This window comes from Seriola dumerili, unplaced genomic scaffold (genome assembly GCF_002260705.1).
Source record: "Seriola dumerili isolate Sdu_G_001 unplaced genomic scaffold, Sdu_1.0 BDQW01000036.1, whole genome shotgun sequence".
Classification (NCBI taxonomy): Eukaryota; Metazoa; Chordata; class Actinopteri; order Carangiformes; family Carangidae; genus Seriola; species Seriola dumerili.
This window is the reverse complement of record NW_019174291.1, coordinates 5,108,950-5,126,596: the sequence shown is the minus strand read 5'-3', so window position 1 is coordinate 5,126,596 and position 17,647 is coordinate 5,108,950. Positions and strand designations below refer to the sequence as shown.

General features: G+C 42.8%; 1 protein-coding gene across 2 annotated transcripts in view; it reads right to left on the bottom strand.

The window, feature by feature from the left end:
* LOC111216873 (collagen alpha-4(IV) chain-like) overlaps positions 1-17,647 on the bottom strand; it is a 58,597-nt gene that overhangs the window by 15,924 nt on the left and 25,026 nt on the right. For both annotated transcript variants that reach the window (XM_022738513.1, XM_022738514.1), the window contains exons 17-33: positions 16,305-16,358; positions 16,045-16,105; positions 15,830-15,934; positions 15,567-15,722; positions 15,335-15,424; positions 13,719-13,879; positions 13,521-13,593; positions 12,676-12,782; positions 11,546-11,729; positions 11,339-11,407; positions 11,131-11,238; positions 10,976-11,044; positions 8,825-8,974; positions 4,346-4,507; positions 4,020-4,187; positions 3,798-3,941; positions 3,328-3,435 (exon numbers count right to left, since the gene is read on the bottom strand). In XM_022738513.1, coding sequence (XP_022594234.1) covers positions 3,328-3,435; positions 3,798-3,941; positions 4,020-4,187; positions 4,346-4,507; positions 8,825-8,974; positions 10,976-11,044; positions 11,131-11,238; positions 11,339-11,407; positions 11,546-11,729; positions 12,676-12,782; positions 13,521-13,593; positions 13,719-13,879; positions 15,335-15,424; positions 15,567-15,722; positions 15,830-15,934; positions 16,045-16,105; positions 16,305-16,358 — 1,969 coding nt within the window. The remainder of the gene's footprint in view (positions 1-3,327; positions 3,436-3,797; positions 3,942-4,019; positions 4,188-4,345; positions 4,508-8,824; positions 8,975-10,975; positions 11,045-11,130; positions 11,239-11,338; positions 11,408-11,545; positions 11,730-12,675; positions 12,783-13,520; positions 13,594-13,718; positions 13,880-15,334; positions 15,425-15,566; positions 15,723-15,829; positions 15,935-16,044; positions 16,106-16,304; positions 16,359-17,647) is intronic.

The following is a 17,647-nucleotide window of genomic DNA, read 5'->3' as shown; positions in this document are numbered from 1 at the left end:
GATATTTATACGTTTAGTGCCTGTGTTATTTTACATTTTGATTTAATTAGTTTTAATGTGTTCAGGCCATTTCTTATTTCTGCTGCTGCCATGAAACATATGAACAAACATGGCAGATCTCTGTTGATTAACTGTAGAGATGTGAACTCATACTGGATAGCTAGCAATGTGTTTTCAGACTTGTTGTGGTTGTTAAATTGTTACCAGCTCATGGTTTACAATAATGAAAGTTACATTTCAAAGTCATCTGTTATAATTAGTCTTAAACTGTGAGATGAGTGGTAAGGTTTTCAGTGTATTTTCTATTTTACCAGAGTACCTGAATGCAGCACTGAACCTGACTCTGCCACTCCGTGACTCAATTCCAATCCGGCTCCTACACCCTAACTCTGTGTGGAGTCACACTCGTGGCTGTGGAGGGTCTCTTCGTTAAAGAGATAGCTTAGGTTATTTGACGTGGGGTTGTGTGAGGTAGTCATGCATAGTCAGTGTGTTACCTGCAGTAGATATAGATCAGCGCGCTGCCAATTATAGGAGAGGCAGCAGGAAACTGTGTAGTACAGCGTAATACAGTGCGCTCCATAGCAGTGCTTGTGCGTAGGAATGCAGTGTAGCGTACATACCTGGCCTGGCATTAGTCACAAGCCATTAAAAAAGTTAAGTGTAAGGACATGCAGCATTATGGACCCACAATTGACACTTTGTGACTCTTGTCACCATCAAACTATCACATTGATAGGAAACAGAGACAAAGGACCCTTCTCTCACAAACAGACCACGCTGTTATCATGTCAGAGGGATGCACAATCAGATCATGGGTCAAAGGGTCAGCTCCAGAGGATCCACGAATGCACACCAGGCAAACTGGAGAATATAGGCAAAATCTCCAGTTGTAACAATAAGACTCTGTCTAATGATATTTGATTGTTTCTTATATAGGACAAGTCCAAAAGGACTGATTATCACTAAGGTGTGAATCCTGGCCTCTCTATGCCATGCATGAATACATACACACACACACACACACAGACACACACACAGACACACACACAGACACACACACACACGACGCACACACCACAACCCACACCACACACACAACACACACAACACACACACACACACACACACACACACACAAACACACACACCAACCTCCCTTCCTCTGTCCCTCTCTAGATAAGAGTCATAAACTACAACCCACAGAACACTCTTCACAGACGCAGATCTGAGGAAGAATATAAAATTAAATATCTAACTGTTCTGTAACTCATGAGATGTTTCTATGTAATAGGTCAATCGCAAACTTCTATCCTTGTCCAATGTCCTTCATGTGACCATACTGTCAGCATCCTTCACACGAGGTAACACACACTACATGACATCCAGAATGTCCATATTATTATTATTACAGTCAAAGAACTGCTGTGTAATCCACATGTATAGACTGTTAGCTTTAGAAAATGTTTATATTGTTGTTTGAACAGTTAACCACTTGTATTATGATTAATTCCAGGTTTGAAGGATGTAATATGAAATCAACACTATTACTCCCATCTGTCATTATTAATGCCATTAGGTTTATATGTTATTTCATTTAATGTTTTATGGTCATGGTGGAAGACTGATGTGCTAGTTTATAGGTAAACTCTAGAATTAAACTATTCAAAAGTTCAAAACAGTCGTGATCAGTTCACACATAGCTCAATAGCTCTGTGGTGCAGGCTCTTACCAACAGCCCGGCTCTGTAGCTATGTAAACTCTGAGCTCTAAGCCGCTAGCCACAAACTCATGGCTCTTAGCCATTTTTGCACTTAATCGTTTTGTCCGCATCCTTTATTCTTTTTTTGCCACATGCTCCAAGTAACACAGGCAATGTTTTATTTTTATAAGCCAAGTCAAGACCAACTGAACCAAAACAACAGAAGTGGCTCAGAGTAATTTTGTAACTTTTAATCATCATCAAGTTTTCCTTTTTGAAGATTTTGACAACTTTAGAGTCATCTGGTCAACCCCAGGCTCCTAGCATTAGAGTTTAATTCATATCAACCCACAAGAGACACCAGCAGATAACATCTGCACGACCGCCTGCAGAGAAGCCGACCAGGAATCAAGAGTGAACGAGACAGAAAGTCTCCTGGCAAACTCCACCAGAGCTGAACCGCTGAGACACCGGCAGAATCCATCATCGTGATAACAGGACACGACCTCCAGGAGAATCCACCTAGATCCCATGTCTCCAGGGTTACCACGGCAACCACAGCCACGTGGGTTCCAGTGGAGGGTCTTCAGCTACAGCGCAACTCACAGTAGGCCAGTCTTAACACTCTGCTCATGACTGGGTTGATGTCGAAATATAGCAATATTTAATCATCAAACCTAATTTGTAGATGTAGCATCATTAGCTGTATAGCCATAGTGTATAGCCAGAACATATTCTCTCCCACCATTGCCAACTCATCACACTGCTCATTTCATTATTATATTCATCTTTATGATTATTGCACCTTGCATTTACTCCCAGTTGTTGTCCTGTTGTATTCTTTTGACGTAGAGACTGGAGATCCATTGAATTGAGAAGTCATGGTTTCTGATATGAGAGTGATCACATTAATCAATTAAGTAATTTATTTTTGTCCTTCCTAAGGACTGGTGCCCCTTTCAACGAGAGCAAACTCTAAATTGTGGTATTCACACTACAGTAGTGCCAAAGGAAAGTGTTGCTTTCACGTGAAGATGAAGTGCTGAAAATATTCTACATGAAGTGTACATTGCATTTCTTGCGACGCAGTTCGGTGGCGTGATCTAGAGATTCAGCCTCTTGCCCATTTTTCACGCATGCTGTGCACATCTCTCAACAAAAACAGACAGAGAAAAGACCTGTTCTTTTCTATGTCTAGTCTGAATCTGAATATGACACATATTTTTTTTTAACATTTTAGCAGCTGCATGTGGAGACAGAGACATTGTACTGACATTTTCTGTCAAAAATTAATTGATTAATTAATTGATAATGAAGAGAAATCTAACATTCCAGTAACAATTTATGACTCATCCTTTGGAAATAACTGCACAGAGCTCTCATTTGTTGGTTTGTGGCCTTTTATCCATCATGGACTCAAAGTGGGGCTGCCCTGCTCTGGGACTCTGGTCTGTAAACCTCAATAGACTCAATAACCAACTCCCAATTCACACAGACACATAACAGAGTAAGAGTAGGTCGGGGGAGGGTGTTGGTGCGGGATGGGAATTGTGTCCCGGTGTGACATTAAACCCTGCGACACTGGTCTCTACGGTAACAGTCAATGATAATTATTTGGCTCTGACCTCGTGGTCCAGGGAAACCTTTGATTCCGGAAGGTCCTGGTTTTCCTGTCTCTCCTTTGATTGGGACACACATGGTATCTCCTGGAGGCCCTGGGGGCCCTTTACATCCTGAGGGGACACACAGGAGGGTTTTCAACACAGCTGAGGTGAGATCTGTGTCAGCAACATGTTTCATTGATTATTAAAACTCCTGTACTGAATTCATGCAGTTAATACAGGGATTATAGTACTGCAGCACGGATTATAACACTGCAGCAGGTTTTGTCAGCAACATGTTTCATTGTTTATTAACATTACTGTACTGAATGAATGCAGTTAATACAAGGAGTACAGTACTGCAGCAGGGATTATAGTACTGCAGGGATTATAGTTCTGCAGCAGGGATTATAGTACTGTAGCAGGGATTGCAGTGCTGCAGCAGGGATTACAGTACAGTAATAGTATCTGTAGTAGTATCACTTAGCATTTACCCTTCTCTCCTTTTGGCCCTTCACATCCTTGAACTCCATCTCGTCCATTGAACCCTCTCTCTCCTGTCCATCCTGGAGCTCCAGTGGCCCCAGTCTGTCCTGAAGCCCCTTGCGCTCCATACGTGCCTTGGGGTCCCAACAGACCTGAAACAGAGGGTCTTTCAGAGAAACTGTGTCATCAGGAAACATTTAAACACAGGTGTGTTGGTGGGAGGAGCTCACCTTTCTGACCGTCGGGTCCTGGCAGTCCAGAGTCTCCAATGGGGCCAGAGGGGCCCTGGGGCCCCGGGTATCCTGGGACACCTGGAGAACCTGGTTTCCCTAAAGGGCCTTGAAGGCCAAAGCCTGGAGGACCCACCTCCCCAGTCTCACCTTTCTCTCCCTGAAAACCTGAAAATTAAACATGATGTCACCACAGATTAACAGACAGCACTGAAACTTTAATATTTTTCTACAGAGAAGAAAGAAGTCATACTGATTAAGTTTTATTTTAACAAAGAGCTTCTCTTAAATATGTAATGTAACATAAAGTAATGGAAAGAGTTTACCTGGGGGTCCAATGGGTCCCTGAGGGCCAAAGGGGCCCTTGGAACCGGGTTTTCCTATGTCACAAAGGCCAGGTGAAGGACCTGGGGGACCAGTGATACCTGGGGCTCCATCCTGCCCTCTCTGGCCCTTTGCTCCAGGGCCCCCGGCCAGACCCTGGACTCCTGGACAAACACAGAAAACAAGTGAGGTCTTATCACAGCAGAGCAGAGGAGACGTAGCAGGAGTGAGTGTGGATCAGATCAGTTCAGTTGAGATCAGATCAGATCAGATCAGTTCAGATCACATCAGATCAGATCAGTTCAGATCAGATCAGATGAGATCAGATCAGATCAGATCAGTTCAGATCAGATCAGTTCAGATCACATCAGGTCAGATCAGATCAGTTGAGATCAGATCAGTTCAGTGCAGTTCAGTTCAGTTCAGTTCAGTTCAGCTCAGCTCAGCTCAGATCAGATCAGATCAGATCAGATCAGTTCAGATCAGATCAGATCAGATCAGATAGTTTCAGATCAGATCAAATCAGATCAAATCAAATCAAATCAAATCAAATCAGCATACTTACATCAATGACTTCCTCTCACAGTCGACTCTTTACTTCTTCCTCTTACTTGTGTTTTTTTTTTCCCGTGATCTTTCATTAATATTCTGACACATTTTCAGGATGATGAACAGGTTGTATCTGGACCACTGTACAGGTGTGTGAGGGTGTAACACTCTTAGTTTCCATGACACAGTTTGAAGTTCCTGCACATGAATCCTGGCACATTATTGTCTGTGTAAAGCCTGAGCTGCTGTGACAGTTCAGAAACACTGAGTGACCTCCTGATGTTTCTTGCTGCTGCGGCACCCCCTGTTGGTTCAAACTGAACTAAACTTCAGGAGTAAGACTGTGGAACACACACACCTGAAATCAGTGTGTGTCAAAGCATCCATGTTCGAGTGTTTCCACTGTGTAAGTGTCAGACTTTACTTTTGCTCTGCTAAAGGAGTAAATATGACCTGAAATCCAAATGAAATGTTTCTGTTTTGTGTTGGAGCCCAGTTTGTCTGAACACAGACACATCATGTAGACTTCTTTTATTTTGAAAGGTTAACAAGCACACAGGAAGTCTAGCTGCTTACTGTCCTTGTACAATATATTCCAGCTGTGTCTGAAATCAGTCACTAATCCCTAAATAGTCCACTATATAGGGAGTTTGTCATCTTGCATTGCTGTCCGAATGTATAGTGAGAATTATTATACCCTATATAGTGGACTCATAGTATCCCACAATGCATTATGAAAAGTAATGTACAACCGATGGTCACTAACCAGGCAATATAAACCATCATGCATTGAGCTCATGCTGAAAGACGCTGAAGAGCAGTGTGGAGAAAATGACCTGGGTAGTATCCGAAAGTGTTTTTTCATTTTACTGATGAGCTCAGTGTTTAGTCCTCTACACTGAACTCCCTGAAGAGCGAGGAGGGAGGAGGGACTGAGCGAGTTATTCTGGACACAACCTCAGTGTAGTGCAAGTTCACACTTTTTTTCTTCTGATGTTACTTAGCGGTTGGCAAACAGCTGTTAAGTGCATTACCGCCACCTTCTGGACATTCATGTTCACCAAAGACATGAGCAAGTTCTTTTACTGTTGTAGCGTACATACCTGGCCTGGCATCAGTCACAAGCCATTAAGGAAGTTCATTATAAGGACATGCAGAGTTACGGACCCACAATTGACACTTTGCGACTCTTCCCACCATCAAACTATCACATTGATAGGAAACAGAGACAAAGGACCCCTCTTCCACAAACAGACCACGCTTTTAGCATGTCCGAACGACACAGAACCAGACCAAAGGTCAAAGGGTCAGCTCCAGAGGATCAACCAATGGACACCAGACAACTGGAGAATATAGGCAAAATCTCCAGTTTGTAACAAATAGACTTAGTCTAATGATATTTGATTGTTTCTTGTATAGGACAAGTAACAACAAAAGGACTGATTAACACTAAGGTGTGAATCCTGGCCTGTCTGTGCCATGCATGAACACACACACCAACCTCCCTTCCTCTGTCCCTCTCTAAATAAGAGTCATAAACTACAACCCATATTCCAATCCTGGGTAGTGACCAGCAGAACTCTCCTCACAGACACAGATCTAAGGAAGAATGTAAAATTAAATATCTAGCTGTTCTGTAACTCATGAGATGTTCCTATGCAATAGTTTAATCCCAAACTTCTATCCCATAGAATGTTTTAAATGTAACATGTAGATTTTAAGACAATGTCCTTCATGTGACTATACTGTAAGTATCCTTCACACGAAGTAACACACACTACATGACATCCAGAATGTCCATATTATTATTATTACAGTCAAAGAACTGCTGTGTAATCCACAATTATAGACTATTAGCTTTGGGAAATGTTTATATTGTTGTTTGATCAATTAACCACTTGTATCATGATTAATTCCAGGTTTGAAGGATGTAATATGAAATCAACACTCCTATTACTCCTCTCTGCCATTATTAGTGCAAGTAGTTTTCTATGTTATTTCACTTAATGTTTTGTGGTTGTAGTGTATTATCCACTTCATTTCCTTATGTTACAACATTCTAAATTGTTGCATGTTCTTCTTCTATGTGTGTCTCATCCTAAAGTCCAAGAAGGGTGTCAACCAAGACTTTGTCAAAGGTTTCCTTGAACCATCCATTATAAGTTTAGGTTAAGGAATGTGCATTAAGGGGCAAAACTGTTTATACATCAGGTTTCTGTTAAATACGATATGAGAGACTCAGGATGTGGGGGTCCTTGCTGGCCCAACAGGTTAAAGGCCAAAGACCAAAAGCCACAGTCCAGATGTCGTCAATCTCTGGGTGAAGGCTCCCCATTGAAAGAAGGGTAAATCCCAAAGGAGGGTTGAGACCGATAAATAGAGGGGTTTTGGAGACGTTAGAGGAGAGATCTCACATTGGCAGAGATGCTCCAGGATTCGGCATTTTTTGACACTGTTTCTCTCTTGTAAATAAACTTCTTTTTGATTGCAGTAAAGACGTGTCAGCGGTGATCACTTCTTCACATCAGCACCTCAAGATACCACATGGTCATGGTGGAAGACGGATGTGCGAGTTTATAAGTAAACTCTAGATTTAAATTATTCTAAAGTTCAGTGGAAAATTACTCTCTTCTCCAAGTGGAAACACAGGAGAAGACGGGTGATGCCCCTGAAACATGCGCCAGCCCCCAGGGGATAAAACAGTCGTGATCAATTCACACATTTTCAGTTCGAGAAAAAGTCAGAGAAACCCAGATGACAAGAAGATGCGAGAAACGAAGCTAAAACCTAGAGGCTGAAAAGCTGAAGCTAGAAAACAATGCAGAAACTAGAAACTGAGATCTTTGCTCAAAGCTCAAAATCCCAGCTCAAAGCCCGGCTCTGTAGCCATGTAAACTCTTAGCTCTAAGCTGCTAGCCACAAACTCATGGCTCTTAGTCATTTTTGCACTTTTCGTGTCTTTTATTTTTCTTTGCCACAAGCTCCAAGTAACGTCATTTTTTGTCTACATGCACGATCTTTTATTTTTATAAGCCAAGTCAAGACCAACTGAACCAAAGCAACAGAAGTGCCTCAGAGTAATTTTGTAACTTTTAATCATCATCAAGTTTTCCTTTTTGAAGATTCTGACAACTTTAGAGTCATCTGGTCAACGCCAGTCTCCTCTAAAGTTATCCAGCCAAAGTGAAGAGCATTAGAGTTATTTCGCATCAACCCGCAAGAGACACCAGCAGATAACATCTGCACGACCGCCTGCAGAGAAGCCGAGCAGAAATCAAGAGTGAACGAGACAGAAAGTCTCCTGGCAAACTCCACCAGAGCTGAATCGCTGAGACACCGGCAGAATCCGTCATCGTGATAACGGGACACGGCCTCCAGGAGAATCCACCTAGATCCCGCGTCTCCAGGGTTACCACGGCAACCACAGCCATGTGGGTTCCAGGCGAGGGTCTTCAGCTACAGCGCAACTCACAGTAGGCCGGTCTTAACACTCTGCTCATGACTGGGTTGATGTCGAAATATAGCAATATTTAATCATCAAACCTAATTTGTAGATGTAGCATCATTAGCTGTATAGCCATAGTGTATAGCCAGAACATATTCTCTCCCACCATTGCCAACTCATCACACTGCTCATTTCATTATTATTTTCATCTTTATGATTATTACACCTTGCATTTACTCTGTAGATAGTAGTTTAGTTAATAAACTCCTTTATTTACACCCAGTTGTTGTCCTGTTGTATTCTTTTGACGTAGAGACTGGAGATCCATTGAATCAAGAAGTCATTGCTTCCGATATGAGATTGATAAAATTGGCAATGAAGTAATTCATTATTGTCCTCCTAGAGGACTGGTGCCCCATTTCAACGAGAGTAAATTCTAAAATATGGCGTTAATGCTACACTGTACATCTCAGGTCTGGTCATTCACCTTGTAGTCCATCTATGCCGGGGGGACCAGGAACTCCTTTAGGTCCCTGAGAGCCCAGTGGTCCTGGGAAGCCAATGGGTCCTGAGGGTCCGACATCAGAGTCTCCTGCTGGGCCCCTGAGCCCAGGATAGCCTGGAATCCCTGGAGAGCCTGTACACACACAGTTAAACATCTGATGAGTCAGTCTCTATTCTGGGTTCTCATGTTCATACCTCATACCTCAGAGGGAAAACCTTTTTCATCAGCCTGGTCCTCTGCACAGGGACACAACTTCTGTTACACCTGTTCTTCATCCATGTGTTTACATACAAGAAACTAAAGCAGCATAACTGGTGTGTTGTTAGTGGACATTGTGAACAGGTGAAACAGGAAGTTGATTGTGGATGTTGAGTTCACTGACTGAGCCTGTGTAGCCTGTGTAGCTCACACCTGCAGATCGCGTCAGATGAAGGTCCACAGTTGGAGCTCTGAGAAGGGCTAGCTTCAGGACTTTCTTGCTGTTTACTTTCTCTCTCCCACCTCAGACACATCTCATCAATGAGAGCCGAGAACACTCTCACCTGACTTTTACTGATGTGTTTTGGTTAGTTTAGACTGTTTTTCACCTCCTTTTCCCTCTGAGACTCATTTATTTGTCATAATTGCTGTGAAGTCTTGAGTTATGGCTAAAAACTGTTTTGTGCGGTCACACTGACCTTGACCTTTGACCTTTGACCACCAAAATCTAATCAGTTCATTCTTGAGTCCCAGTGGATATTTGTGCAAAATGTTAAGGGATTCCCTTAAGGAGTTCTGGAGATATTGCATTCACAAACCCAAAACCTTGAGACCTGGTGAAAGCTTTTACCAAATTTGAAGAAATACCCTCAAGTTGTTAGGGAGATATTGTTTTCACATGGCCTAAACCACGTTTAGTGAGGTCACACTGACCTTGACCTTTGACCTTTGACCACCAAGATCTAATCAGTTCATCCTTGAGTCCAAGTGAATGTTTGTGTCAAATTTGAAGAAGTTCCTTCTGAGACAGACAGACAAACTGAAAACAATAAGCCTCTGACTCAGACTGTCGCCAGCGTGGAGACATAATATATCTTATATAGACATAATTGTTCACAGAATAAATGACAAAAGAGCGTTAAGCGAGAGTGAGAGTCCTCCGCGACAAACCCGCTGGACGTCTGTTCAGACAGTCAGCAGACTCAGAGGTTTCACTTTGGCAGAAGTCCTTTTGGAGCTCATGGAGGAGCTCTCTCTCTCTCTTCCAGCTTCTTTCAGCTCGTTTGAAGATCAAAGTTAGGGCGACGTGTTGGTTAGCAACAATCACCCCTTCACATGTATTCACATGAACGCGGATCATAAGACCAGGCACACCTACAACCGCGTCCAGTCAGGTTTGGTGCACTCCATGTAAATTCAAATCCCAGCCGACACGAGCAGAAGAGTTAAGACCTACTGTTTTACGCCCAGCTGATGGCCAACAGGATTGTATCTCACCCTTCTCATGTGTTGAACTCTGTTCGTGCTAATGACCTCTGAAGGAGGTTGCAAACATTCATTCGTGAGTTAAACTTATTAACCAGCAGCTGCTGGACAACAGACAGACAGGGAAACACTGAGCGTGTGTTTGTTAGCATGTGAAGTGAGATGCGATTTATTTAATATGGTGTGTTATTTTTCAGATGTATGCCTCAGAATCTTTGTAGTTTTTAACAGAGTGAATGTTTTTGTGATTAATTCACTTTGTTACTTCATCTCAGACCAGGGTCTAGGCGTGTTTCATTGTCATCTTTGGTTCCTCTGACACTTTTGTTTTATGGGACACAAAACAAGTAATGCCAAACCTTGAGATCACCATAAACAATTTGCTCCAGAATTAATTTGAGACTGGATACAGGCCACTTTCACTGAAGGGTCTATGCAGTTGGTTTGGTCACAATACGACTGCTGTGTTCTGGTCAAATGAATCCAACCAAGGGCGAGAAACCACCAGACTCTGATTCAACCAGACCTGCTTTCATGGCTGAGTCACTGATTCAGAAAAATGGGTCCAGATGGGTCAGAACAGATGGTTTTGGTGTCATTTGGATCTTTGATCTATAAAACTACCGAGGTATGACTCAGGTGTAAAGTAACCACTGAGAGTGACTGTACCTGGATCTCCTCCGTAACTGAAGCCTTCAGATCCTTCTTCTCCAGTATCTCCAACAAGTCCTGGAGGTCCTGTAGGAGCCGGAGGTGAAATATGTAAAGATACTGTTATAGACAATCTACAGACATCAGGAGGTGTGACAGGTGTGCTCTGGTACCTTGTCGTCCAGGTAGTCCAGGAAGTCCAGACTGTCCTTTGTCTCCTTTAATTCCATCAGGTCCAGTGATGCCACGAAAACCTGAAGGACCTGGGAGTCCTGTGTAACCTGGAGACACAGACAGGTGGTCAGGCAGGTGAACAGGAAGTCAGACACACAGGTGGTCAGACAGGTGAACAGACAGACAGATGTTACAGGTGGTGTTTACCTGCGTTCCCAGTGTCTCCCTTCTCCCCCGGGGGGCCGGGGTTTCTGGGTACACAGGGCAGAGTGTCACCTGCAGGAAGAGGAACAGTCAAACAGGTAGTGGAAGGATTCATTGAGAGTTTAAATGAGGAGTTCTGGGAGAGCTAATGAAACATTGCTGGAGCAGGTTTTCACAGTACTTTAATGTTGACTTCAGATTGATTCTTACCAGTAGTCCCTTTTGGCCCTGGGGGACCCAGGAATCCTGGAGCTCCCGGCTCCCCAGGGGGCCCACGCTTTCCTATTGCTCCACCTACATCTGCTCCTGGAGAGCCTTGAGGTCCTGATGATCCCTTTGGCCCTAAAAACCCTGGGAAGCCTCTGTCTCCAGGAGAGCTGGTAAAACTGTCACCCTGAACAGAAACAGGAGTCAGAACAGCTGGACCAGGAGCATCATTCAGCCAGAGGTGCTGCAGCTTTCATCACAGCAACAATGTGAATAAGCTTCCTGGTTTTACAGTTACTGTTTTACCAGTGGTGGAGCTGAAACTGAGTAATGATGAGTAAATGATCCCCACAGATGTACATGGATCTATCATTGACTTCCTGTGATACTGAAGAAAACCCTGATGGTTGTGGGTCAGGTTGTCAGTTATACGGAGTGGCTCTTGTCTATGACTTCTAAGCATCAAAATAATATTAATTTTTTTTTTCAATGACATGATCTTTAAAATATTAAAAATGTTAAGAAGTATTTGTTTGCTATTTCAGTCTGATTGTACGTTAAAAGATCACATCCATGGCAAAAACTGGAGTATCAACATGAATAGCTGGTTAGCAGCAGGAACAGTTAAAAGGAAAGATGGTGAATCTGTCATATCTCTCCTCTGTCACAAAAAAACTGAGCTTCCCCTGTTCTCAGTTCAGTCCTGTTGTTTGATTGTTATCATTAAAATAAAAAGTGCTCTGAGACATTATTCTTACAGGATCGGATGTGGACTGTAAAGATTTTTGAGATTTTCAAGTGGGTCATGAGTTGGAAAAGGTTGGGAACCACAGCTATAGAGAAAAGTCATGGAGTCATTAAAATGTAAAGGGTTAATTTTCTGTGCGGAGGAATGAGATCAAGAACATTCATTAGATGAGGATGTAGTTTAGTTATGTTCTGTACATTAGTACAGAACTCAAGAGCTGTGAAACCACCACTAACTTCATGTCAATCTGATGTTCAGCTCTCTGTCTCTGGACTTCTCCATCCTCATCACTAACGATTCTGTTTCTGAGAAACTCTTTTTAACCCTTTCTATACTTGTACTACACTGACCTGTGCTGTGAGTTCACCTGGAGCATTTGACTCACCTGGGGACCAGGGTTACCAGGGGTGCCAGAGAGTCCATCACGTCCTCTTCTCCCAGAGAATCCTTGTCTGCCTGGGGGGCCGTACTGGCCAATGTTTCCTTTCTCACCTGGAGACAAACATCCAATCAGAGCCACTGATACAATGACACAACATCACAGCTAAAGTCACATTAATTCATCTTCCTGATTTCTGCCTGATCACAAACACCTCACATTACCAACATCTGTATCAGTATTTCTATTTTTTAGTATATATTTTTTTGGGCTTTTGTGCCTTTATTGGACAGAGACAGGAGAGAGACAGGCAATGGGGAGGCAGAGAGAGGGAGAATGACATGCAGTAATGGGCCGTCCGATGCGGGATTCGCTGCTGCTGCAGCAAGGACTGTAGCCTCTACATATGGGGCGCCTGTTCAACCCACTGCGCCACTCGACGCCCCATGTATCAGTATTTCTAAGGGGTCATGGAACGTTTATGGCTGAACGGGATTAATGAAGAAAAAAACAAGCATAATAAATCAGATTACTGTGGGCATACACCATTTTGCTTTGTGCAAATATAAACTTTTTAAATGGTACAATCCATGTTAAAAGTTTATGTATGCAGATGATCACGTGTGCATCATATTACTGTGATGAGATGATCATTTGAGCTGCAACAACTTTTGTTTGATTTTTAGAAACAACACACAAAATAAACAAATAGGGACATAAAACAGGAAGTGGGACTGCAAAAAACAAAATCTTTAAAATTGAAGAAAGAGACATCGTTTGACATAAGTGGTGTACTGGTGTGTAGAGTTCAGGAGAGGTGAGACAGGTGTGCAGACAGGTGACAAACTCACCTAATCTATCCACCACAATGAAATCTCCCTTCTGACCCTTTAACCCTTTGACGCCTGGAAATCCACCCAGACCCTACAGACACAAAAAAAAAAAAATAATAAAACAAAACCACAACACAAAAAGAACAAACACGCAAAAAGAATCAATGAACTTTGGGTTACTGATACAACCTCTGACCCTGGTGTTTGGTAACTCACCTGTTCTCCAGTATCTCCAGTATCTCCAGGTAAACCTTTCTCTCCTCTCTGCCCTGGGGCCCCTGGGACTCCTGGAAACCCCTGATTTCCCGAGTCACCCACAGGGCCGGGGGGGCCCCTTAGTATGAAAGGAGGGCCACAATTGCAGGCACCATTAGAGCCTATAACACGTAGGTAGATTTAAAAACAGAAAGTCAGGTTGTGGAGGTCCTCAGGGAAGTGTCCTGCAGCCTCTGATCTTTCCACTAAACCTCACATCAGGGAAAACAACATGCTGGAGGGAAGCACTGCCAACACAAAACTGAAGCTGGATTGCTATCTGTCTATTAATTGGTTGCTGGACTTCAGGAATGAGGGTCTCGTATAATCTGAGCTAGTCCTATCCCAAAGGGATAAGAGAGAATGAGAGAGTGAGAGGAAGGTCTTTATTCCATTGTTTCATCTGTTAAAGCTCCATCTTTTCCTCTTCTCCTGTGTTTTATTTGAAGTGTTGATCCATAAGAAGATATGTTTGTGGTTTTAAGAACCAAAAACCATCTCAGTGTAGTTTTACATCTCCTCTCTCAAGTTTCTCTCCAGAGCGCTAGTAACAAGGTTGGTGAGCCAATCTGGGGCTTGGGGTGTGGCTGAGGGTGGTGACTGTTTTGTTGTGACATCACAAAGTTACAGAAGTCCTGACGGCTGGTTTTAAGGCTCATTTTCTGAATACAGGCTGTGTGCATTTCTCTGTGGACTGAGGCTTTGATACTTTCACAGTATTAATATAAAACCTAGACCTGCTTTATAATCAAACAACACATGGACAGAGACCTTTATATATGGAGCTTTAAATCCTCAGTCAGAAATGTGTCTGTACTTAGGTTTCCATCCAAATCTAATTTTAACCTTATTTTCCGAAAATTTACAAAATAAAATATAAATTAATGCATGTTTCCATCCAGTCTGTTATGTGACTATTACTGTGCAATACTTTTAAGCACTTGAGAAACTACCTTGAAAAACTGTGTGCAGATGTCCCAAGTAAAACTGGTGTCATTTTAAAGGCAAAGGGGGGTCACAGCAAATAGTGATCTGATTTAGGGATTTAATTTTTACTGCACTTTGGATGAAGTTCACTGAGAAATCAAAACTATTCATGGCTTTATTTTGAAAACTTCCTCACTTTACTTCTATTGTCTAAAACCTTTGCACAGTGCTGTACATTCCAACCAATATCGTATTTTCACCCATCATGACTAAAGTAACTCTGTCCTAACCCAAATTCAAAAGTCAAGTCAGAGTTATTGTCATAATTTGCAGAGTTCTGCATGGTCCTACCGACATTAGAGATCTATTGCAGCCCTTTGTCTCCAGCAGGTCTCTGAGGTCTGATTGGGGTTTGTTGGTTGTTCCCAACTCTAGGCTCAACACTAAAGGACAATGTGCTTTGTAATGTTTATAAAGACCCGAGGAAAGTCCTGCACAATAGGAGGATTCTTCCAGTAATCCAGGTGGTGTCAGTCTGATGTGATGACATCACAGACACATGAGAACCAGTGATACGAAACTTCCCACGCAACGTTTCATTGGTCTACAAAATATCAATCAATTAAGAATCAATCAGTCCAGACAATGACCTTTAAACCCTGGGAATCCCTGATCCCCTGTGAGTCCCTGTTGACCCAAGTCTCCTGATTCTCCTGGGGCCCCGGGAAGACAGTAACGACCTGAGGAAAGAAACAAGTGGTAAGTATGTCAGCATTCAGTGATCTCTGCTGATTACAATGATTGATATGATATAACTTTAGATAATGACATCACAAGGCGTGTCTGAAGTTAAAGAACAGGTGAACAAGAGTTCTCTGGTACCTGGACTTCCTGGTTCTCCTTTCAATCCTCTAAGTCCGGGATGTCCTGGTTTTCCAGGTTCTCCAGGTGTGGGTCCATCTTTATAGACCTGACCTGGATCTCCTCTCTCCCCTTTGGATCCTGGAACTCCACTCTGACCTACAATACCTGCTGGACCTGAGGAGGAACCATCAGAGAACTTTATTCATCTTATGCCACCTAAACACATTTCACCTTCACTGTCACTGTCAGAACACATGATGCTGCCTTGCTCATAGGCTGACCAGGTATGGAGAGGCCAGGGGCTCCAGGGGGACCATGCATTCCCATCAGCCCCATGTCTCCTTCAGGGCCGCTCAGTCCCTGGGGCCCGGTGCCTCCAACATCACCTTGAAAACAGGTGGCAGTTAGTTGACATCATACCAAACTGATGACATCACACCAAAGTGATGACATCATACCAAGCAGACAAGGACAGAATCTGTTGATTGATTCATACCTGTGTGTGTAACATCTACCTCCTGAGGGAGGCCTTTAGGACCTGGATCTCCCATCATGCCCTGGGAACAGACAGATTCATGACAGACGATATAATCACAGGCAGGTGCTCAGATGTCCTCCAACAAGGATCATACGTCAGTTTCATTCAGAAGATACATAGGTGTTAGAGGAGGGGCAGTCAAACACTTTAGGTATCTGGATTTACCTGTCTCTGATTGGTCAGAACAGAAACATTACAGACAGAAAAAAATGACTGACCTTAGGACCTTCTCGTCCAATCAGACCTGGGAGACCTGGACTTCCTTGAATCCCCTGAAAACAACACATAGACACACACACTTTTAGAACAAGGAAATCCTGGTTTCTGATTGGCTGGTGGGTGTATATCACAGGAGGAAACCCAGGACACAACTTCAAATTATCACATAATGCTCTTCTAGAAATTCTCAAACTAGAGAAATCTGTGATTTTAATCAAGGTAACACATGTCATTTGGTTGCCTGTCAATGACATCATATCCCCTTTGCTCATGTATACCATGTTATATAGGTTTTTATGCATGTAAATGGTCTACAGAGTCTCAAGGATCAAAGTTTACACCACAGGGAGTAACTCTTTCAGGGTAAAAACCCAATTTTGGTTTGTTTGGTTTTCCTTTGTATGAAACGCCCTGTTGGGGTCCCGACATTACTTCCATTTAGGGCTGGGCGATAAAACGTTAGCAATGATTATTGCGAAATTATTTTCCTGGATAGAAACATTAAAAATGTTCGATAAATGTTTAATATAATTCATTTCCATGCTTATAGCACGCCCACAAATGAATCACAAACGGCCAATCATGTCGCAGGAATAGAGGTCTGCATTGTGCAAGTTAGGATGCATGGTGAGAGGTATAAATACAGGACAGCACGTGACATTATTTACAGATGCACACAGTGGCTGATGGGCTAGAAGCAAATAAGGTGAAATGAGTGACACTGCAGAAAAAGCAGAACACAGCTAGGAGGATGAAAATATCGTCAACAAGAGAGGCCACTCTCTCATGGTTTGCCATGGCGGACATTTTATGTTTGAGATTATGTTTGGATTTTTGTAACTTCCTGTTTTATTTTGTAGTTTGTTTCCTTGTGTGTCTCAATGTTTTTTCTTCCTGTCTTTGTCCTGTTTCCCTCCTTGTTGATTGTCTGCCCCGCCCTAATGTGTTTCACCTGTCTTCAATCACCCTTGCCTCTCTTGTGTCTATTTAGTCTCTGTGCTCCCTGTTGTCTGTGTCAGTTTGTCTGTAATTGTCCTCTGTGTTACCTGTTGTTATCCCCTGTGGTTCCTTGTGTTTTGGCCTGCTGTTTTTGTCCCCTGTGTATCCCCGTGGTTCGGCTTCTGTTCAATTGGTTCACCAGTGTTTTGTAAGTAGTCACTTTTTTTTGTTTTGTTATTAAAACATTTTTTGCACTAATCCCTTGTGTGGTTGCATTTGGGTCCAGCCTTACTCCCAAGACGTGACACTCTCAGCTTCAGTAGTTTGGAAATGTTTTGGCTATTTACAGTCTGGCAAAAAACAGAGCAATGCACACTGCAAACTGTGCCGGAGACCGGTTCCA